Here is an 18,809-nt window from a genome sequence, read left to right on the forward strand (position 1 = left end):
TAGGTGTTAGTCTTCTCCACAGCTTCATTACTAAGAATAAGCTACATCTTCATAAATCCTTTAAAACTACACCATTTCTTCTGGCAACAGGGCTTTTTTTCATCAAACTGCAAAGTCTGGTAGCATTAAAATTTTAAACTTTATATCTACTTAAAAAAGAAATTATGTATACCACTAAGTTTGCTTAAGAGCCATTTCTTAGTATTCCTGGTTTTGAGCTTCAGTGACTGATGCTGTCTAATGCCCCTTACAGTTCTGGGATTTTTTTCTAGGCATTTTCTAGACTCTCTAGGTATGAGAAATAAGTTGTGTTTTGGAATTATTAGACAGGGTCAGTTTGGATGCTAAAAGTAACATCTATGGTTAAGGGACTGGAGATTATTAAGGAACTGAAACATCCTTCATTTGAGGAAAGGCTGAGAGAGCTTGCACTGGTCAACCTAGAGAAGAGAAGGCTCAAGGGAGATCTTATCAATGTGTCTAAACACCTGATGGGAGAGATAGAAGGTGAGGAAGCTGGGTTATTCTCAGTTGTCCTATGGAATGAAGTTAAACACATATGAAATTCGATCAGAATACAACCCCCACACAGACTTTTTAGCTGTGAGGGTGGTCAAACACTGGCACAGGTGACTTAGGGAGGTTGTGAAGTCTTTCCTTAGTCAACACCCAACAAGGTAACATACTGTGACTGACAATGGGTGTGGAGGGGGGTTGGATTCAGTAAGCTTAAGACTGATTCCAAGGTCTATATGCCAGGGATTTGTCATGTAACTTTTCAGTAAGAATTTTGAGGCTTCTTAGAGCTGTTAGTGATGGGTTTGCTGTGGAGTCTACTCACATTCTGTATCATATATGGATAATAAGGTATCTGTTGATACTTTACGATTGTTGATACCTCACTTGTCATCTAAAAATTCTCCAGCATCTCTAAATAATCACTTTATAATTATGTTGAAGTTAGACTGTTTAAAATTATTGCTATCTATATGGACTCAAACAGTTTTAGGGAACTTCCACCCTTGCGTCATTATTAAACCCTTACAAAATGCACACTAAACACACCATAAAGGATTTAAGAGCAACCTGAATTGCCTTCCTTTTTGGGAAAAGAAGTTTGGTTTTGACTAATCAGTTTTGTGAATGCTCTTGGCCTGGATAATACCTTATTGGTGCTCATTTTTATAGATTTTTGTATACGTGCAAAATTATGTTTACTTTTTTTCTGTATATTCTCACAAGGAATTCCCACTTACTAGAGGGAATGCTTACAAAATGCAAGCTTTAACTAGAATGTTTACTAAACATTTATTTGCAACATTGGTGTTGGCCAGGAATAAAAATGAAATGGACTTTTACCAGGAGTGAAACTCCTACCCTTTTCTCCACAAATGAAAAAATTTGGGTCAGAGACAAAATTAACTGAGGATGACTGTTTAGTGATTAGTGCCATTTTTTATGTAAGGTGGACCTGGCTTCTGGAGTGACAGTGGACAGTGACCCAGCTGCAGTGGCACTTCAATGCAAAATGATATATGTAAAATACAGAAATTACCTTTCAAATTATCTTTTGTCCTCTCTGCGCCTGCTGCGAGGAAAATTGTCCTTATTTTAAAACCAAGGTTGGAATGCTTTGAGTGGATACAAGCAGATTCTCAAGTCTTCTTCTCTCTTGGGTAATTATTTGCAGCTTTTTGTGGTTTGCAGCTGCTGTGTTAGAGGTGGGCAAGATGCTAAACCTGTGGGATCTGCCCCATGTCTGACCTCTTTATGGTCCAGTGCTCTATGGAATTAAGAGGGGCACTGGCACCATTTCTGCTTCAATCTCCCCGCTGGGTGTGTTGTGAAGGAAATCAGCAGTGATGTTTTTGCAGAACGTGGACTAGCAGCTGTGCCCTGCCACTGCCTGCCAGCCTGAGACTGTCAAGATAGGTGTGTGCTTTTCAAATCCTGACACGGCCAGAGGTTGGCTTGGAGCTGCTCAGCGTTGTCAAGGCTGAGACAGTCGGAATGTGCCCAGGAGCCAACCTGCGGGTGTGTAGGGACCTCTTACAGTTCAAAGCTTAAATACCTGGAGACTTTAAGTACCTCCAAAGCCAGGTAGCAGGTGTGTGGGGGTGCAGAGTATTCTGTTTAAAACTCACTTGTGGATATGTCTGTCTCGTTGAGAGTTTACGCTCGACTTTTTCTGTCACTTTTTTGCAGTTGGTCTTTTCTAACCTTACCCTGGACTGTAAAACACTTTATGAAAAACTACCTGGAGAATTCCTCACATGTCTTTTCTCATGGGTCTTTCTCCTTGAAGATAAAGTCACCTCATAATTCCAAAAGGGTATAGATTGTTTGGAAGACAAAAAGCAAGCAGATGATTTCCAGGATACAGTAATCACATAGTTCGTGCTTCTTTCTGTGCAGAATGTAAAAGGCTAAAGAGACATGAAGCAACTCTGTGTTGTTAGGCCAATAATATATTAACTGAAAACACTTTTAATAATTCAAAGCATGATAGCTCTTGACTTTTTAGACTCTAATGGTACTGCACTGCGTTAACTGAACATTTGTCTTTTAAATGGCAGTTGTTAAATACATCTCTGAATACGCCTGTAGAAATAATTGCAGGAATACTTTCATGTTATAAAACACTTCCCAATGGACTTGTTTTTAATCCTTATATGTGGAAACAGAAGTTACATAAATAGAAAAAAATTTAATTAATAGAAGACTAAAGTAATCCTCCCCTTTTAGACACGTTAGTTATAGATGTACTTAATTTTGGAAATTTTGAAACACATTTCCTGGGGTGAATTTTGACTTAAAAATGAGGTTCCCCTGAAGGCCCTGAGAAAACAGGAATTCTCCTAAATGCAGCAGCACAAAATCCCACACAACAGTAGATGCAGTATGACTAGCAGGCTGACCTGAGGTGTTTAGAAGGGCTTTACTGAAAACAAACAAAATGCTTAAGAATGCTTTTTTTCACTGTTTTACTCCTACCTCCTATGGTTGATAAAGTTTCTAGTCCAGTTATGAGCACTTCAGTTAATGTGATCAACCATATTTTTAGTGTGCTTTTTGCCTGTTATGTGGAATATGAAACTGAAATGTAAAAAATAGGCATTTTTGAAATTTAGTTCAATCTTGTTCAAATGTGCAAAACAAGTTAAAACTTTAATCTAAAATTCTGTTGTTTTTAAGATTGAGGGATTGAAAGAGAGCAGAATTTCATTATGACGGGTTAAGAAGAGTTTGTTCCTAGTGTTCTTTGAAGACCAGAATTCTTCACACCTAAGAAGTTGAGGGTCATTGACTGTAGGATTGTAAATGAGCTGCTTTAAAAACTGAAATAGGCTAGCACTATTTTCAACTTTAAAATCTGAACATGTTCCCATTGAGATGAAGAGCAGCAGTACCCAGGTCATCCTGGATTTAAATCTCAAATCTGCCAGGGGGTCTCTCTACAGAGACAAATAAAGGATTTTTTTTCCTTTCCCACCCTCCCCCCTTTTAATTCCTAACTCATACTTTGTACAAAGGCACTGAAATAATTTAAAATTATTTCTCTGGGAAGAAGTCTGATATGTTTTGACATGTGTCAACACATCAAAATCAAGGCATTTTCAAGATTGCAGCATGTAAATAGCAATTTTTCACCCTTGAAGAAACTTCTGCTAGAAATTAGAGTGTCTTTGTAGGGTAAGGATAAAATTTTCTGTCTGGCGCCCTGCTACTCCGTAGAAATCATTAATGGCTCCCCTTTTAGATCTGGCTCAAAATATGAACTGGTGACCTTTTGTAAATCTGTGAGATAAAAATTTAGAGTAAAAATTATAAGGCAGTATCTTTGAGCTCAGTGTTGATTTTAAAGAAACTGAAAATACAAATGTATATGTATTTTAAGAATACATAAGAATGCTCTAAGAATGTTACTTCAAAATGACATCTAAGTAGTCACAACAGCTACAGTCAGTATGGTGTTTTTCACCCTGTACTTTTCTCATGGTTGAGATGCATTTTTGAGAAGTTTTGGAGTAAAGGTTATTTCTTCCAAATATACCAGTAAACAAATGTAGAGTTCTCATGGGAGATGGATTCCTTGAAGCTCTTCCTCTGACACAACCTTTGATCTGTGAGCTTTTATTATTTCTGGACTCTCGTTTATGTGAAAAATACAAATATGTATATGTATTTTTAATTCCTCCTAATTGGGTTGTACTTTGCTATCTCATACAGTTCCCATGCTGTTAAAGTAATCTTGATTTATTTTTCAGAATGACTGTTTCAAAGTCCTCTGAGGAGTAAAGCCTTGTCTCTCATTTGGATCTCTAATTTAGGTATTAATCCAGAATTGCCACCTTTTCAGACAAGTCTTACTTATGTTAGAACATCTTGTCTTAACTACATCTTGCATGCAGATTGCTAAGCATTTATCATGCATTTCCTGACTAGGAAATTTAATCATTACAGGGCTAAAAGTGATTGTTCTGGATTGCAAAAATCTATTTTCCCCTTTGATAAAAAGTGTGTTTTGCTCTTCTTTGCCTTGACTTTGAAGTTTGTCTGGTTTCCTTTGAGATGTGTCAGAGAGCCTGGGTTTTGTTTTGCTCAAAGGTGACCTCTGGCATATTTGAGGGATTAGTGAGTTCTTTGCATTCTATTTTCTGCAGAGGACCCTCCTTTTAGATAGGACCTCCCTAGTACTTTTCAACATTTGACAAGCACCCGTGCAACAGGAACCAATTGTGAACCAGGCTGTTGTTTGGGATCCCAGCAAAGAGGAAGGTTAAAAATATTGAAAAAAAATCTACAATCATGCAGATCAATCATACACTACTTTCTTTTAAAGGCCACATTCTGTCCCTTTTGAGCACTATACATGAAGGCTCACACCTTCCTGCCATGCTCCCTTGGGGCATATTGCAGAGATGGTTTTGGTGTGGGGTTTTTAATTATTTTATTTGGTGTTTTTTTTTTTTTTTGAACCTTTGTGAAGTTCAACCTACTTTCTCATGCTACCCTGGAGTCTCCATGCTTGGCATATGTAAATGAAGGGATGCAACTATTCTCAGACAAATGAGTCTTAAGGCTGTTCAGTAAGACAGTCCAGCAATAGCTTTGCTTGCAAGTTGAACTACTATCTGTCTTTTCTTTTGTGAGTTACTCTTGGTAATACAGTTCCCTACTACATCTTGATGTGATTACTTTTACTATGTTACATTTTTACTTACAGAAGAAATTAATAGTTTTATTCACTAGCAGAATCTCATGGGCAGCAGGGCCGTGGCCACAAAGTCAATTAAATTATAATTAATTAAAGATCTAGCTCCTGAGAAGTTTATGTGAAATCCTTATTGCAACCTCTAAAACTGCAGTGTTCTTTAGGTGTACTCAGGTTAATGTTAACATCAGCTAGCTTGGGTGGTAACAGCAACATAGTTGAGGGCCCCTGAAGTCTTGTCCAGACTGTGTGACCTGCCAGTGAAACAGGGTGGGTCACTCCCTGATGGGGTCTAGACTCCTGTAGCTGGACTCCTACCCAGGAGCCAGAGAAGCTCAGTTACAGCTGCTCAAAGCAGCTGCTCCACAGTGAAGAAGCACCCTAAAAGATTTCAGGTTGTTTAGAGCTCTTTCTGAAGCTTGTTGTCTGCTGTAGCTGCTGGACTGTGTTGCTTGACTGCCTTTCTATATTTTGCAAGGGAAGCTTCTCTCCTTGCCAAGCCTGAAAGTGTCTTGTAAAGATGCATATGATGACATAAGATTTGGAGTAAGGCTAAGCAACAGATGAATTTTGTTCACATATTAAAGTCTGTCTCTACAGTGTTGTAAAGTAAAACTGCACACTGAGCATCAAAACCACATAATGCTTCGCTTGACAACTCGTATAGCAGTGTATCGCTCATGTCAAAGGAAGCAATGTATGCTGTAGTAAAAACAGATGTGGCAGACTGAAAACTTTGAGACTTGGCATTTTTGTTTCTTTTCATCTTCTTGTGGTATTGCTGATGTGTTGTTTTTTTTACATATATTTTATTTCTGAAGATGTGGAAAATGTTAGGAACCAGGAGAATATATTTTATTTATAAAACCTGGAAGCAATTGTTACAGGTTCTAGTTGTTTTCTGTGAGTTTATGGGATAAAGAAGGTCATAGTTCAAAGAAAAACAGAAATCTGTTTATCATTTGCTGCCCTTCTGATTCTTCATCTGGTACTTTAACTTGTAGATGGACTATTTCAGGGTTAGTGAGAAATCTCTGAAAGAAATTAGAGCAAGTTTATTTCTTCATTAGATACTGTGTCAATATTGGGAAAAGGTGAAGGAGAAAGTGGTCTTTATCTCTGTTTCCAAGAGACTTAGACCCTTTTGTGGTATTCTGAAATACCAACAGTATCAAAATAAATTACAGCCTTGAAACAGCAGTATCAAAATCGATTTTGATATGAGTATATTTTGGAGTGTAGTAACATATAGCAAGATTTGTAAGGCTTCAAGCTCCTTCCCTTCCCCCCGCCCTGCCACTTGCTCATTTCTCTCACCAGAAAACTGAAGGTCAGAGCATAAATATCATTAAGAGACTGGTGCCATGAGCAGAATAGTTTTGAACAGAAGGTAAAAAGGATAATTGAGAATCTAAAGTAAACAGCTTTTTTTGCTGTCACTGGACTACTGCAGCATCTCTGAGAAAGAGTTTTCTGTGCTGTTAGAGGCACAGTGTGCTCAGTAAGGAAATGCAATGTTTTTCAGAAAAACTACATTTTCATGGCTGCTTGAAAAAGATACACAGAGGCACATGCATTCTCAGTTACATTTTCAAAAATTAAAGGAGCTTAAAAATATTGATCAAGAACAGTTTGTTTCATCACTTAAGGAACCAACTTTTACAACCAAAGCTAGAAATCCTTTTCCATGACCTCACTGCTGCTGTGTAGCTGAAGTTTAGAGTATGGAGGTGGGGGAAATCAGTTATCAGTTATATATCCTGTTTTTGTCCCTTTCTGTCCCTTTTTCCCCCTTTCCCTTTCCCTTCGGGGGTGTTTGGATCCCCTTCGCTGAGTACATAGTATTTTAATTGTATATAACTGTAATATAAGTATATATATATATATTTATATAATTAAATTGATTTTGGGTTCTTCCATTTTTATAGTTTTTTTTTTCCTTTGCCCTAAGAAAAGAAGGGAGGGGGAAGGAGTTGTTACTGTGAGTTTGGGCATTTGTCAGGGAGCCAAGTCCGAACCATCACATACACAATTGTAAATAAAGCTGGAGCATGATTGCGAGTGCTGGAACAGATCATGTGATGTTAGTAAGGGATCAATGCACTACCAAATGTAAGTAGCACTGAATGGATGCTTAACTAACACATGTAACTGTGCCTTCACTTCTGCGAGCTGTATGTTGATCCAGTCAGCCTGTTTCATGAACCTCTTGCATCTATCATACTTAAAGTCTATAAGTAACTGGGGTTGTCCAGGCTGAATAGCAGAGGTATAATACGGAATACATCTGCTCTTACACATCAGAAGAACGGAAACTCCTGCTCAGGGAATGCTGGTAATGGCAATGAAAAATTGCAGACTGAGCCTTTGCATTGTTAAGGAAACTTCCCTATTCGACCATCCCAGCGCCACTCTGGTAGTCACAATCCACCATCTGAGCTGGGACCGAGGTCCCTTGGCAACTCCACGCTCCACACTCATGCAGTCAGACTAGGTTTCCTCTCTGGCTCCATCCCGGGTTTCCCATGGCAGAGTCTCATACATCCAGGTCCTTCAAATACCTTTATCTTGGTAGCTCGAGCTGGTGCCTCCGTGGACTACCCAGAACAAAAGAACCCCTGGGTTTTTATACCCTCGAGGGAAAGTCTGGGGGTCCTCGGCTCCTGCCGTGTCTCCCAGTGCCGATTCACTTGTCTGTGCCTCAGGTTCCCGTGCCCTTTGTTGTGTAAAGGGTCTGCAGTTCACGACCTCTTGCTTGGGGCTTCTGCCTCCCCGAGCTCATCCTGCAGCTCCCACTGCTCACCGAGCTACCTGCACTGGATGTATTCCTCAACAGCAATTATTTAACCTTCTTGGAGAAAACATAAAGATGCAGTTTGAAAGGGCTCCACTTACTGCTCTAGTGCCATGGAGGCTTTCAGTAAAACATAAAAGACACAAAACCTAAAATTTCTTCAGTACTAAGGGTGGGCAGAGCTTACTCTGAAATAGATCACTTCTGATTTGCACGGTGGTAGTTCCAGCCGGATTTATCACTTCATCTGCAAGTAGGATGATAAGTGCAGCTGGCATCTCAACTCCTGGGCATGATCACTTATCCCTACCCTCCATCACCATACAGAATTTCCCCCCCAGCAGCACTCGTGCATGTTATTTCAATGACTCATAAATAATCATGTTCTTTTAGCTGCAAATTAAGTGGGTAACGATTGATGTTTTTCTGGACAACATATTGATATATTATTTATGGTTAATGCTGCTAATATTGGTGGTGTTTGTGGGTTTTTGGGTTTCCCCCACCCCTAAAACTGTATTTGTAGGGATGTCATAGAGATCTCTTTTTTTATACTTCATTTGGTAAGACTTCCTTGTCATGTCTTTCTCCTTGGACTTTTGGTAGAAATTTTCTTCCCGCTGTTAATTACAGGCATCCCTGAAGGATACTAATTGTTTTATGTATGTGCATTTCCTTGAAAATGTAACTAGGTTACTTTAGCTGTGTGTTCCAGAGAACAGATATATTATTTTTATAGAAGTTTCTCATCCCCAGAGACAAGAACAGTGATTTTGAACTTTATCTTAAGTAAGAATCAGTGGATCTTTACTTATTTGTATGTGTTCCAAATGTAGTCTTCTGTTCCACCTGGTTTCTTTTTATTGTAGTGCTTAACCAAGTCAGAGCAACTATTTTGGTCATTACAATTAATGACTGCCCCTCCTACTGCATACCTGTAGAATGACTATGTAGCTGTGCCCTCATTTTGCAGTAATGTGGATATAATAATTTTTATGGCTGCATCTTTTGATATTTAGTGTAGTATGGTGAATTTTTGGGGGAGTCCACATTGCAAATTGTTGTGGGAGCAGCTTTCCTGTTCTGGTGGTCCCTGGGTACAGGGACTGTACCTATCAGCAAACTGAAGCATTCCTGCTGGCATGTGAATGGGACAGCCAATTAGCAGTATTTAAGACAAAACAATTATTAATATTTATTATGGGGCAGTGTTAGGCATGCTCATTAACATCATTCTGTGCTAATATCAACCCTCAAACCTTTGTCTCCTTTTGCTTTCAGGCATATTTTGCCATGCAGAGAACACAACGTTGTTCAGTTCTCACCCCTCTTGCAGTTGCATTTACACTCCTAATTCAAAACTATGGCCAAAACTTTCCTGTATGTTCTAAAGCTATTCCTGAGCTTTTATGTGTGCCTGACTGAGGGTATTCATTTTTCAGAGCTGTGTGCCCTGTGGAGGCAGAAGAAGCAGTGATGATCTTCCCTCATGCCTCTCTGCCATCCACAGCACACCCCAGGGTGGAGGAAAGCAAGCTGTGTAGTGTTTAGTGCTCTGCGTGTATCACACATCTGAATGTGGTGTTTTCTTAATTAATGTGTCCTTTTGCCCACTAAGGAATAGCTACACCTCATTTAATTGGTTTATCAAGACAGAACGTACATTATTATTTATAAACTAAGTTGCTTTGGGATAATAATGCTGCTGCATTTTCAGTGAAATGAAAGAAGTTCCGAACATTATGTTCACATGTGTGTGTGTGTGACACACACACATATGAGAGGCTATTCCCATGCCTCTTGTCTTCAGATACTACTAATTTTCTGTTCTGTTCTGACAGTGTACAAAATAGCATGCCCTGGAGACAACAGGGCTGTGGTGGTTAATTCCTGTCCTTTGCCAGCCCCCTTGGAATCTGTTTTGGTTTGGAAAATAGGAAGGAATAAAACTGTGGGAAATTGTGTTTCTGTCACGGGTTAGAGAAAGAGTTATGCAGGCTAATACACACATTGTGTGAATCCAGAGTATGAGAAGACATTCACCAATGTGCTGTAATTTTCCCCACTAACAAAAATAAATAATGCAGTTTCAATGCCATTTCCTAACTTTTGCACTAGTCCTTGGCTTCCTTCCCAAACAACCCTGTGAACTCTGAGCTGAGGATGTCCTTCATTCCCTCTGCCCATGTCGTTTGATCTGGCTACTGGATCTTTTTTCAGTTCTGGGACATGCGGCATCTCCCTGTTTCTCAGCCAGATTAATTTCCTATGTCTCCCGAGGGCATAGTGCATGGAGCAGAGGGCTGAGTGCCTGGTCAGAATGTTACAGCTTCAGAGAAGGTACATGATGAATTTCCAGGCTATTTCTATTTTGGAGTTTTGTTTTTGTTTCTTTGTTTTGTTTGTTTCCCCCCCCCCTTTTTATTGTTATATAGTTATTGGGATTTTTTAGTTTTTCTTGCTGTGCTCTGTTCCTATAAGTAGGTAATGTTTTCAAAAAATTCTCCCAGCAACCATGAATGGGAAACTGTGGAGCAAGATTCTCCTGTGTTTACATAGCCTGGTTTTGAGGAGACAGTAGCCAGTCTTTCCCTTGTGTTGTTTTTACATGGGCACACATGCACACAATAGGATGAAAAGCACAGCCATCGTGTCAGTGCAGCACAGAGAACAACGAAATACTGACAGTGCAGGACTTGAGAGTCAAACATCTAGCCGTGAAGTTTGTGTTTACAACACGTGGTTTGTGTGGTTTGTAGTGCTGCTGGGAGCCCCCGGTGGTCTAGGGGAAATGACACTGCACTGTCACTGCAGAGACCCGGGTTCGATTCCCGGTCGGGGCCCCTCCCCGGGCAGATGGAGCTCGTTAGCCCGTAAGGCAATCCATCTACATCCTGAGGACCTCGCTGCCACCGTCCAAGCGTGCTTGGCCCCGGCAGATGAACCTCAGGATTAAAGGGTGGGCTCAGTTCCGCGCACACTGTGTCTCACCTAAAAAATCCAATGCGCAGGCTGGAAGGTGGAAAGACCTTCCCCGGTTCTTCGTTCGCGAAGAGACTGGCCATTTAAAGTGCTGCTGGAATGTACAGGACAATGTACAGGCATGACTGATAGAGGAGGGAGTACTTGTTTTCTGTGTTTCATGTAGGAATACTGTTATAGTTTTAATAGTGGAGTGCCAACAGTAATGGAAATGAAATAACAATATTCTTATTGCTTTTATTATTTTGGGAATAAGTATTGAAGGATAGCAATGATTAAACCTTGTCTGTTTTCAAGCTTTTTAAATGGTGAGACAGTTTCATATGGAGACGACCGGATTTTGCAAAATACATAAGTATTTGTGAATATATTCTAGAGCAATTCTTTTCCTGTTCAGCCTTTCTTACTGCACTGCACACTACTTTGCTGCTTTCTTGCCTTCTTTTCCTTTGCGTAATATGTCGAGGATTTGTTTCTTCCTGCTATCTTAACTTTTTTCTTTGTTGATATTAAAGCATCAGTTATTCCTAATGCAGTTCTTCCTGAAACATTCATTGTGTGCTGATAGGCTTAGCAGAGGTGGGATCACCAGGGGAATGGATGACTCAGGCTTTTACACACTGAGTCAACAGTCACAACGAGTAGATTCATATACTTTTGGCATGTAAGTAGAAGCTGTCACTTCATTTCGCTGAGTTTTGTTGAGGAGTTTTTCCAGAATTAATTCAAGCATAGTGAAGTATTGAAAAGTAAAGTGACCTACGTATGTGGTGTGTTTGGGCGTAGGTTATGGTGGAAAATGCACTGATGTTGTTACCCGCTGTCCCGGTGTTAAATTTGTGGTTAAGTAAACGGCCTTAGCATACCTTTCATGGTTGTGTTTTCCTCAGTTTCTTTTTGAGTAGTGTGCCAGTAATGCCCAAGAGATGTGTTTAAATGTATAACATATACTGGTCTTCTGCTTTCACAGCCATGTCATGTTTCACAGTGTCCGAATAGTGCGGACTGTGTCTTTGAGAAGACCTAAGGTTTTCAGAGATACTGCCAGTAAAATAGTTCAAATGGCAATCATGCAGCATGGGGCTGTGAAACTTGCCAGGCTGTGAACAGGATATAACAAGCTTCTGTTCTTTGGCATCAGCTTAAAAGTAGTCCCTGTGTTTTGTTAAACATTTCACTTGGGTTGTTTTTGAGGGAAGTGATGCACTGTGGCTTAAACTGACAAATTCTGTGTCGCACCAGATCTTCAGTTCTCTAGCAGGAATAACCTTGTTGAATATCCTCTCCCTGACTGACAGGGTAGTTGTGAACATCAGTTGCCCAGTGTCACATTAGAGATAAATAATGCTATCGCTGAGTTAGGTGCAGGTTTCATTTAATTTCATTTATCCTTCTGTGCTGGGGCCTCCCAAAGAGTTCTGATGCGTTGTGCTGATCCTCCCCACCAGAAATATGCAGATGAGTTATCTTACTGTCAGCTCTATCCAGTGAAATTCAAGATCATGCTGTGAAGCCGCCTTTTTACAGAAAAAATGATCTAATGACTGGATTGCCCTACTGTCACAAAAATGAATTGTCTCCTATGCTCAGATATCACCGAGGTGGTGACCGCTTAGTGCAAATCTTCTTCCTGTTGTTAAAAGTTTCTCAATCAGATAAAAGCCTATGTTCTTGGCAGCTAAAAGATTTAGTCACATCTAGATAATGTATTTGAGACATTGCACAACTAAATCTGTTATTTGTAGGAGTTTTATCTCCATTCATCGTGCATTAATACTTCTTACAAGAGTTCAGCTGTAGGGTTCCTGCCAGAGTCACTGGTGGTGTTTTTGGGGGACATGTAATTTTGTTTTTATGAAGTTTCTGTGTCTCTCTGTTTTTCCTTTTCTGTGTATTCCATTAAATTGTGAGCTGGCTAGCCTTCCTTTGTGGTGGGTGTGAAAAATTTGACTGTATCTCTGTGTTCCAACTTCTGATTGTGAACGTGAGCTCTCTTGCCATTCCTTTGAAACTGTGCTTTACTGTGCTATCTCCTAAAAACGCGACCATAGAGTGCAACATTTAAGGATTGTGTGGTGGCGTAAGATCAGGGTTTGTGGGGGAAATGGCTGTATCTGGAAATTTCAGTGATCTGGTACCACATCTGTGATCAGCTCTTAGAAAGGACATAGTTCAAATTAGGTGGGTGTCTGCCCAACCTTTTGTGCTTTGGTAACTACTTTTCAGTAGATCTACTTACATCATTCTTCAGGTCATGTCAAGCAGTGCTAATATTTAGTCATTTTAATAACGTGGTGAGTCAGTAGGAAGGAATTGATGGCAACTTGCTATTTGAGTCTGGTGCTCTTCCATAAGCTGTTTCATAAAGGTTTTATCATGCACAAACTTTTATGCTTATTCCATTTTATCATAGGGTCATTTTGAGAATATGTACCAAGAGATTTAATTGGTAATTTGGACTAAAGCAAACACTTGAAATTATTCTCTGAAGGTTAGATTTAATGGTTTCCTTGTCCTTTTTTAACTGTTGTAAAAGAGTGGTAAAAAAACTTCAGCCAGTTTTCCTTTTATTTACTCAAGCAGCAGGTTCAAGCCCAAAGGAAAAAAAAAAAGGTATAAACCAAACTGAATTGGCCTTTTGTATGTATCAGAGCTTTTCTAGCTTGGCTTCTCATCATACCACGTTTGCTTGCTGTGAGGATAATCTGCCTCACCTTTTAAAATGTAAAAGGTCAGCCTCACTTGAGGAAGCCCCTGGTTGGCAGTGACTCCTAGAAAATATCCTCAGCTCTTTCTTGACAATTAGCTTCTCTGAAACTGCAGGCTATTCTTTACCTCCCTCAGGCTTCTGAGATCCCAGTGTAGTTTGTTGCGCTGTGGAAATCACTGGTAGATCCCACCACAGTGTTTACTGTTGCATATTCCTTCATGAAGAATGGAAGGTGGATGGGTTTTGCTTTAGAGCCAGTGCATGCCCCATTACTTGCATATCCCTTCTGAAGAGCAGCTAATGGTGCAATTATTTCTTTCCTCCTCTTTTTCCTTTTTCTTTGGTGCTTTCATCCTTTCAGTTAGAAGGCACAAGGTGTGTTAGTCTAAAAAAATGAGCTAGTCACCTGCCTGACTCTGAACCCAGGATGAAAATGAATTATTAAACAAGAACTGAATTTCTCTGTTAGATAGAATGAGTTTTAATAATGATGCCAGGTAGGCAGAACACAATTATCCTCATTTACATGCCAGTCACTGACAAAAGAATTGATTATTTTGCTGTCTGCTTTTAGGTATGTAGATTTATACCCAATAACTAATTCTGCTAAGAAGATCGTACCATAGTAACAGACTGTATAAACTAACCCAATCACTGATAGCAGTTAGCTGGTTTAGAATGTGTTTAAAATGGTCATATAACTGTGAAAATTGTCAGAGAAGAGAGGATCAAGTTAGGCTGCTAAGAGAGACTTTGTGGGCAAATTAAAGGAGTGCTTATGTAAAATGAACTACAATCGCAGTGTGTGTAAGTGAGTGCGTATGCGCACACACGTTCATATAGTGGAGCCCATGAGCCTCTGGCAGGGAGCTTTGCAGAAGCTGCAAGTATTTTTAGTGGAAACGAGATCTCAGTTCAGTTCTGCAGCATGTGACTTCCTATTTCTGTAAGTTACTTCCAAGGGACTTCCTCTGTTAAATCGACTTGTCTCCGGAGATTTAATCTGGAGCCGGAGCGTGGTCTGCTTTGTCCTGTGCCTGTGACAGCATTTTCCCAGAGTTTTCTTTTGAGTATTTTGTTTTTATTTTGTACTGTCTCCAGCATGCAAGGATCTAGTGGCTGCTACCCGTGATCGGAAGTTGAATACGTTTATACAAGTCTCAGTGGTGCATCCAGCAGAGCACATTTTGACGCGGTATTCAAGCACTGAAATCGTGGAGGTGAGCCTCTTTCTTATTCAATTAATGTGTTGATTAATGAATTGCTCATTTCTTCCTTAGAAAGTGAATGAGAAATAAAACAAGTTAGTGCATAGTCTTAGGTAGGGCAAGCACACTCTGGCAGTTAGTAAAGCATACCTAAGTGTTCCGTAGTTCTTGGCATTTAACCAGGATAAACAGAAATTAATTTGGCTTTTCATGAAAGCTCTGTTGTTCCAAGTAGAGGCATGGAGTTTAAAATGAAACAGGGAATAGTTTCTCTCATGCAGGGACAAGGCAATGCAAAGTAAAACTGAATTAAGAGTAGTAGTGAGTTTGTGAAGTATTTTTTAAATTGCAGGACAAAATAGGTTAAGTTTTGTGATCTGTTGTCCAATTTGTTTCTTGTTCTATTTTTTTCCATGAGAGAGTTGGTGCTTTTGCAATTTGAAAAATATTACCCTACTTCTATAACTTGGGAAAAGAAAATGTGTACGTAATGTCTGTGACTTTATACAAAATAATTAGCAACTTGCATCATGTATTACCGCAAAAGCTGTCTGAGGCTGCATTGCTTGTCCTCACATTGCCGTGTAAGCATCAGTGTCAGAAATAGCAAAAATGGTTCAGAGAAAATTAAATGTGAGCAGGCAATGTAGGTGTAACTTGCTTAACTTACCAGAGAGACTCATTAAGAACAGGGAAGGCTTATGGTAAACACACACATGCGATTTTGCCAAGGGCTTGTTTTAACTGTTAAATACAATGAGAATATTTCATGAGCTCTTTGTGTGATTACTTTCAACCAGCTACTAATTAAATTATTATGCTTTCAGCCCTCAACCATCCTGAAACTGCTTAATTCAAATGTCTTATATCTGATCAGGATGCTTCATTGCAGACTGTCTGGAACAATGTCATGCAGAAGATGGAATAGATATTTGTATTTTTTTTTATAGAAGTAGATTTGTTTTTTAACACAATGTCCTAGATCTCAATGCATTTCTGAATTTGTTTTGTCAAGTCTCTCATCTTTTTAGTTAAATTTTGGAGGAGGGGAAGGGGCAAGGGCACGGAAAGTTATTTTCTTCAAGATAAATTATCTTTATCATGCACAAACCTTTTTTTTGCTTAATAGAAAATTTAAGGATACGTAAGCCTCTGGTAATCTTTGGAAATTAAGTATAATTAAACATTAAGAACTTATAGACAACATTTTGTATGATTCATTTAATTGTATATCTGAAGCTATGATATAGTTACTTCTGTGTACAGCTTTTAGAAAAAAAATCATAATGTTACAAAGCACAGGAATGTTAATTTACTGCACTACTGCCTAAAGAGGGGTGTTTCAGTCCACTCTCTACTAATCAATATCCTTAATGTAATACAGAGAGTCTCTGTAGCATTTCCATGCACTTATTATTTGACTTAATGAAGATCACTCTGTTTTGTATGTGCGTGCAAGTTATATCTTTAGTTCATGTAAATCAAGATGAAATTGCGGTACTTTAAGAAAGTGTCGTGGGAGTAAGAAAGGGTTTGGTTATTACAGGTTGTATTCCAGATACTGATATCTGCTGCTGAGCTGTTTAAAGATGTGTTGCTAGGCTCTGTTTCAGCAGCACTTAATATCTTTTCCAGTTAAAAAAACTTTCCAAAAAGTTGTTGTGGTTTTGTTTGGGGTTTATTTGTTTGTTTGTTTGCTTTTAAGTTTTCCTGGCAAAGTTTTAAACTTGTCTGGTGTTTTAATTGATTGAGTAGTAATACTTATCTATTGCCATCTCTCTACTGTAGACAGCTGTCATCTTTTGGGTTTCTGTACCTCCATACTGACATACTACACATTGCACAGCTGTTACCTTACTGAATGTTTACTCATGTTACACAGGGTACAAGAGATCCACTGTTTTTGACTGGTGTGACATTCCCACCGGAATACCCCATCTATGAGGAGACTAAAATAAAACTGACGGTCTATGATGTCAAAGACAAATCTCAAGACACGGTAAGTGCTTTGCCTCATTTCTTCCACAAGTCTTACCGAGTAAGATTTTTCTTACCATGTCGCTCTTTGTCTCTTTTTGGCAAATTTGCAAAGTGGGGAAATAGGTTGATATAGAAATTGGTTTTGTTTTCCTTTTTTGCCGAAAATCTACTTTATCTTTTGTATCTATATTAGAGAATAGAGAAAGAGAGCCATGCACTTAAGGTGGACACTTTGCTGTTGGCTTTTTAGTTGGTTACATGGGTCAACACAGCTATTCCTGGCAAACAAAAGTTGCTCTTCTGTGCTTTTTGAGGGCAGAGAACATATGGAATAGACTGAGATAACAATGCTGTAAATAATTTTTTGGAAAAAAGTTTCTAATATTTTACTTATATGCCCAAACCAGAATGACGGTAGAGCCTGTAACCTGAAGTTTGAGAGAGATAAGATTTTTTTATTTAAATCACTTGTGTGAGGAGTGGCTTTTCTTTGGCTGCTGCTGTTATTGATTTGTAAAAGTCTAAGCTCTACAGTGTTACTGCTAAAGGTGAATCCTTTGGGGTTCTACTGTTGTACATTTTTGGATACAGAGTCAACTTTTTATTATGGCAAAGTTATGAACTTGAGATGATATATGGAGGTTATTGGGACTATTTGAATGATTTAATTGCCAATACATGCTTTGAGTGCCTTGTGCTCCAGGTGATCTAAGACACCCTTACAGATCTAAATGTCATCATAGGACCTACAGGAGAACTGTGTTTTTCTTCTGTGGCATCTGGAGTCCAGCTGTTAGTTTTCTCTTGGGCATCAAGAATGGCCCTTGACACCTGTATTTAATTAGCTGAATTGCTCTTTATGTATCTGTAATTGGCACCCAGTATGATTAAAGACTGTTCAAGCTTATGTCATGACTGTATATGTGTTCATTATCTGTAAGAAGGATATTAGAGGCTTAGTTTACAACTTCAGACTCTCTTTGAACTGCTTACAAAAGTGAAGTTCTATGTTTAGAGAACTCCTAATTTTTTTTTTTTTTTTTTTTTTTTTTTGGTAAAAACTAGGGGACATGTTTGTTTAAATTTTTAAACTTTTTGAGCAAACATGTTGGCTCTGTCTCCTCACTGTGCTTTTTCTGTTTAAAAATAATGGGGAAAGGACATTAATGTGCATTTTCCCAATGTAAATGTTTTAATTTTTGGTTATGGATTAGACTACAGGACCTTAAAATGGGGTCTGCTGTTTAGTCAATAGAGTTGTCAACTGTGAACAGGTAACAAGGATTGAGTGAAGTTTGATTTTGTCCCTTTCAGTTTCATTGTGACTGACAGATGATGGATAATAATATCCTATCAGTAAGAGAAAAAAGTGAACTTCATAGAGCTGTCCCTGTACTACTACAAGCTTGTTATACAGGAGAAGATCTAACCTAGAGGATGAATATAGTTTGATAAGCTTTTTGCAAGCCTGTAAGAACTTTTTATAACTGTTCCTTACCATTGTAGTGCACGACTGGAACGTCTCCCTGAGAGTCCCATTAACATAGCTTATAAGATAGGAGAGAATACCTTTCCCTTTTGTAATAGCATTTATTCTTATGTGAAACATTCTAGATCTGCAGTTTCTAGTACCTTTTTGTAGGGGAAATGTTTATCCCATCTCTGGTTTATGTACATTGAGTGTTTTACTATTGAGGCAGTTTAAAGCTGCATGTAGGTAAGAAAAAATTAGATAAGCTCTAAGATTTAAACCAAGGTGGACTGCAGCATGTATGAATGACCCCAGGCCACCCTGGTTGCAACTTCATTTGTGGAAATATTTAGACTTCTGTTTACATCCTAGAATGTCGGTGACAATAAAACTAATAGCTTGACTTGCTTACCTATAATTGGAAGCTATTGCACTTTCTCTTAGTTCAG

At 38.9% G+C, this 18,809-nt stretch overlaps 1 protein-coding gene across 4 annotated transcripts in view; it reads left to right on the top strand.

Annotated features, from left to right (window-relative positions):
* The window catches only part of INPP4B (inositol polyphosphate-4-phosphatase type II B), a 336,440-nt gene that overhangs the window by 149,278 nt on the left and 168,353 nt on the right, over positions 1–18,809 (top strand). For all 4 annotated transcript variants that reach the window (XM_027885672.1, XM_027885673.1, XM_027885671.1 and 1 more), the window contains 2 exons: positions 14,803–14,921; positions 16,792–16,908. In XM_027885672.1, the coding sequence (XP_027741473.1) occupies positions 14,803–14,921; positions 16,792–16,908 (236 nt within the window). The remainder of the gene's footprint in view (positions 1–14,802; positions 14,922–16,791; positions 16,909–18,809) is intronic.

Source organism: Empidonax traillii, unplaced genomic scaffold (assembly GCF_003031625.1).
Source record: "Empidonax traillii isolate 1590-97213 ecotype Southwest subspecies unplaced genomic scaffold, ASM303162v1 scaffold170:size2694500, whole genome shotgun sequence".
Taxonomy (NCBI): domain Eukaryota; kingdom Metazoa; phylum Chordata; class Aves; order Passeriformes; family Tyrannidae; genus Empidonax; species Empidonax traillii.